This window comes from Saccostrea echinata, unplaced genomic scaffold (genome assembly GCF_033153115.1).
Source record: "Saccostrea echinata isolate AGI-Se365-2 ecotype Australia unplaced genomic scaffold, CSIRO_AGI_Sech_v1 ptg000056l, whole genome shotgun sequence".
Taxonomy (NCBI): Eukaryota; Metazoa; Mollusca; class Bivalvia; order Ostreida; family Ostreidae; genus Saccostrea; species Saccostrea echinata.
The window spans coordinates 6,633,462-6,637,262 of NW_026889805.1; the positions used below are offsets into that span (position 1 = coordinate 6,633,462).

At 35.5% G+C, this 3,801-nt stretch overlaps 1 protein-coding gene across 1 annotated transcript; it reads left to right on the top strand.

Moving 5' to 3' along the window:
* The first annotated feature begins 519 nt into the window (after window positions 1-519).
* LOC133173566 (acetylcholine receptor subunit beta-like) lies at window positions 520-2,356 on the top strand. Its single transcript, XM_061308547.1, has 4 exons — window positions 520-708; window positions 1,021-1,133; window positions 1,362-1,894; window positions 1,986-2,356. Exons 1-4 carry the CDS (start codon window positions 520-522, stop codon window positions 2,354-2,356), a joined length of 1,206 nt encoding a protein of 401 aa, XP_061164531.1.
* The last annotated feature ends 1,445 nt before the right edge of the window (window positions 2,357-3,801 follow it).

Below are 3,801 nucleotides of genomic sequence, written 5' to 3' on the forward strand. Positions count from 1 at the left end.
GGTATTTAAAATCAACTGTATACGTGTATAAAAGGAAAATACGTCATTGCGTTCGGTGAAATCCATTATTCTACCTAACACTGTAGGTGCCAACAGTTCTAAACATCAATATTTTATGTAAGATATCACGTGGATAAAACAACATGTGCATTGCTCTTCTATGACCTCCCGGTTATGCCAAAAGATAATCCAAGTTAATCTTACATATCTATGATTTTCAGTCTTAAATTCCAAGTTAATCCTACATATCCGTTTTAAGTCATTTTAGAAAGGCATAAATTGCAAAGATTTTGGGTTTTGCAACCAATTATTTCACTCATTCCAAAGGTGAAAAAATGCGATTATATTGGATTTTTATTATTTTGCCTTTAGGTAAGAATATAACTTGATGAACAGCTTTGTTTTCATTTATTTTATTAATATTCTGTTTACCATGAGAACACTTTTCCTTTGATAATCACAAATGGCCTAATTTCATCATGATTTCAAGAGAATTTTCAGAAGGTTTTTTTTAATATAATGACAGTAAATCAGGGCGTGACACCTGTGATGTCAATTCTTCCCCTCCCCACCGTAAATAACCTGTACACGGCCGACAGAGAAGATTCTTTGAGATCAGACCTCTTTACCAACTACCAGAAGAATTCAAGACCGGCCCCACTTGTCGACATACGATGTAATATGAAGCTTCTGTCCATTAAGGACCTGGTTCGTACATAGCTACATTAAAGATGTTCTTTCTTTAATTTTACTGTTATGTTCAAATTTTATTAATAAGAGATAATTGCAATTTGTTTTAAAATGTCGTCAATGATGGTAGTTATGTTTCAACAGGATACCAGAGAGCAAACCATGTCCTCCGTGGCTTATTTTACTTTTGTAAGTACATACACTGCTTCTGTTTGCAGTGCAGTCATGAAATTTATATCAAGAATGAACAATTATTGTTGTATGGAAATCTTAATTAATGTGCGATCGAGCTCCTGTTTGTGACTTTTGCTTTTTTTTTCCCTTTATTAGATCTGGAATGACACGCGTTTTGATTGGAGTAGTAATTCAATGTATACTGATATTGAAACTATATACAGCACTGAGACCGCAGTTTTCACGCCTCCAATAGTTGTTGAAAATTCGTAAGATCATAACTCTGTTTTATTTTTTCTATTGTCTTGGAACAGTTTTAATTGCACTTTTTTAGCTAAATCTAGAAGGAATAGTTTGATAATAATCTGTTAGTCCTTGGCCTACAGTTTCAAGTACCAAGGATTTCAAATTTTTACAAAGTCAAATGCAAGAAATAAGAAAAATTCAATGTCGCATCCTTTATATAGACATGCATATAAATGCCGACTTTTTTTCAGTGTCAGTAATTTAGGAGTGATAAGTGATACAACATTACCAATAAAGATATCTCAGACAGGAGAGACCACGTGGTCGCCAGGAGACATCTACGTCACGTCATGTGACATTGATACCACTTTTTATCCGTTTGATGAACAGACATGTGTCATAACTTTAACAACACGAGGCTACACAGCCAACCAAATAACTCTTTCATTCGACGAAGTTCCAATTATTCGCTCGGCATATCAAGACAATGGCGAATGGATATTTGTTAAAAGTTCTACAAGTACGTCTCTTTCTTACCGAGGCAACGAAGTCTTTTCTCAGCTTAACTTCATTTTCACACTAAAACGTCGAACAACATTTCATTTATTGAATACAGTCCTACCTATGTTTTTACTTGCTTCCATGGTATGTTTCGTATTCAAACTACCAGTAGACTCTGGAGAGAAACTTGGTTATAGCTTGACAGTTTTGTTGGCGATAGCTGTCTACCTCACCTTGGTGGCTGATAATATTCCAACAACGTCTACGTATACATCATATTTATGTAAGTTCATAATTAAGCTCAGGTCTTTCTTTTATCAACAGCAGTCATTCCCAGTCAGTTAACATTAGTTTGATTTGTCTTGTCTTTTCAGCTGTGTACTTAAATGTGATGTTGGGTATTGCGGTAGCTTCATCCCTGCTGACAATATTCGTCATAAATATCCACTTCACACCTGAGGAGGAGGAGGTATCAGAGTACATACAAAGCCTCGCTAAATTTGGCGCACAAATGGTTTGCTGGAAACACTCTTGTTGTCGCACAACCGACAAATCTACAGTGGATGTCCTCCCCTACACAGATAAGATTGATTTGGAGAGTGTTGCTGTAAACAACAATTGCGAGTTTGCATGGCCAGAGATAGCCAAGATTCTGGATGCTTTCTTTTTTCGAGTTTATGTCTTGCTGATGGTAATTTTGACTACTGCATTTGCTGTTGTTATGGCGATGGGTAGCTGGTATTAACGTAACCAATCCAAATGTACTTTGATTGAAGGATACTGGTGGAATGTTTTTGTCATGATTAGTAGACACATAATACACTTTGACATAAAAAAAAAATGAACGTGTGAACTACTGGTTTGACAAAATTACATACAGTTAATATTAAAAAGATGCTTGAGTTTCTGATTGACAATATCTATGTAGTTTTTTGAGATCAGGTCTTTCAACATACTGTTGGAGTTCCCATGGGTACCAATTGCGCCCCCTTGTTAGCAGACCTATTTTTGTATTCTTATGAAGCAGAATAGAAGAAGAAAACACTTCCTGTGGCCTTCAACTCAACATTAAGATATATCAACGACGTATTATCAATTAACAAAAGTTACTTCCATTCAAATGTGGACTCGATATATCCAAGTGAGCTTGAAACAACAGAAACCACAGCGTCTGAAACATATTTCATATTTGGATATTTTACTTAACTAGAAAAAAAACTTTAATGGTAATCTAACAACCAAACTTATGTAGCAATATACCATTATCACCTGCATAAGGGGTTTTTGTTGTCTCCCATTCGATTCAATACGCAAGAGCATGCTCTACGTATGAACCAATTTCTAAAATGAGGCAAGCTTGAAGTCCTCATTTTGCAAGTTTTATGGTCGATACAAGATCTTGTCAGCAAATACAACCAGTTTGCCCGATCATGGCAAGGAGCACACGGCGGGTGTGACCGGTTGGCAGGGGATACTCACTCCTCCATGGCACCTGACCCTACCTCTGATGTTTTAGAGGTCCATGATTGCTCTGCTTCCAATTTGTATTGTCTAAATGGGCTTTGAGCTTGAATACTGTTCTTTATCTCCGTATTTCATACAAAAATAAAGTTGTCCGGCGGGCTGTTATATATAGCACACCTTATTCACAAAACAAAAACAGGTTTATGGTATTTTTAAAAACTGTTACTAATGAGGTTGGTCTATTTTTTACATCTCTAAATCATAGTTAACCCCTCATTCTATGTTTCACATTACAGTGAAAAACAATAATTTACAAGTGCAAGACGTTGTGTTTCTGATAAATATAGATTAAAGATTTGTAAACTATCACTAAATACAAGTAGATCTAGTCTACGATTTTAAACTCTGGTTTAGTTATGTAAGGCACTCATATTACTTAAAATAAAATGGAAATAAAAGTCGAACATTTGAGAAACATAGTCTTACGAAATAATCTTTGATTTTTATATTGAACTACACATTTTCCGTGAAACTATTACGTTCAACACTATACCTAACGATGGTTTAGTTTGTAAATCTTAGATACGGCGAATCAATGATTAGACCCTAGTCAATGATTAGATACGGTGAACCCTAGTCAATGATTAGATACGGCCAACCCTAGTCAATGATTAGATACGGTGAACCCTAGTCAATGATTAGATACGGTGAACCCTAGTCAATGAT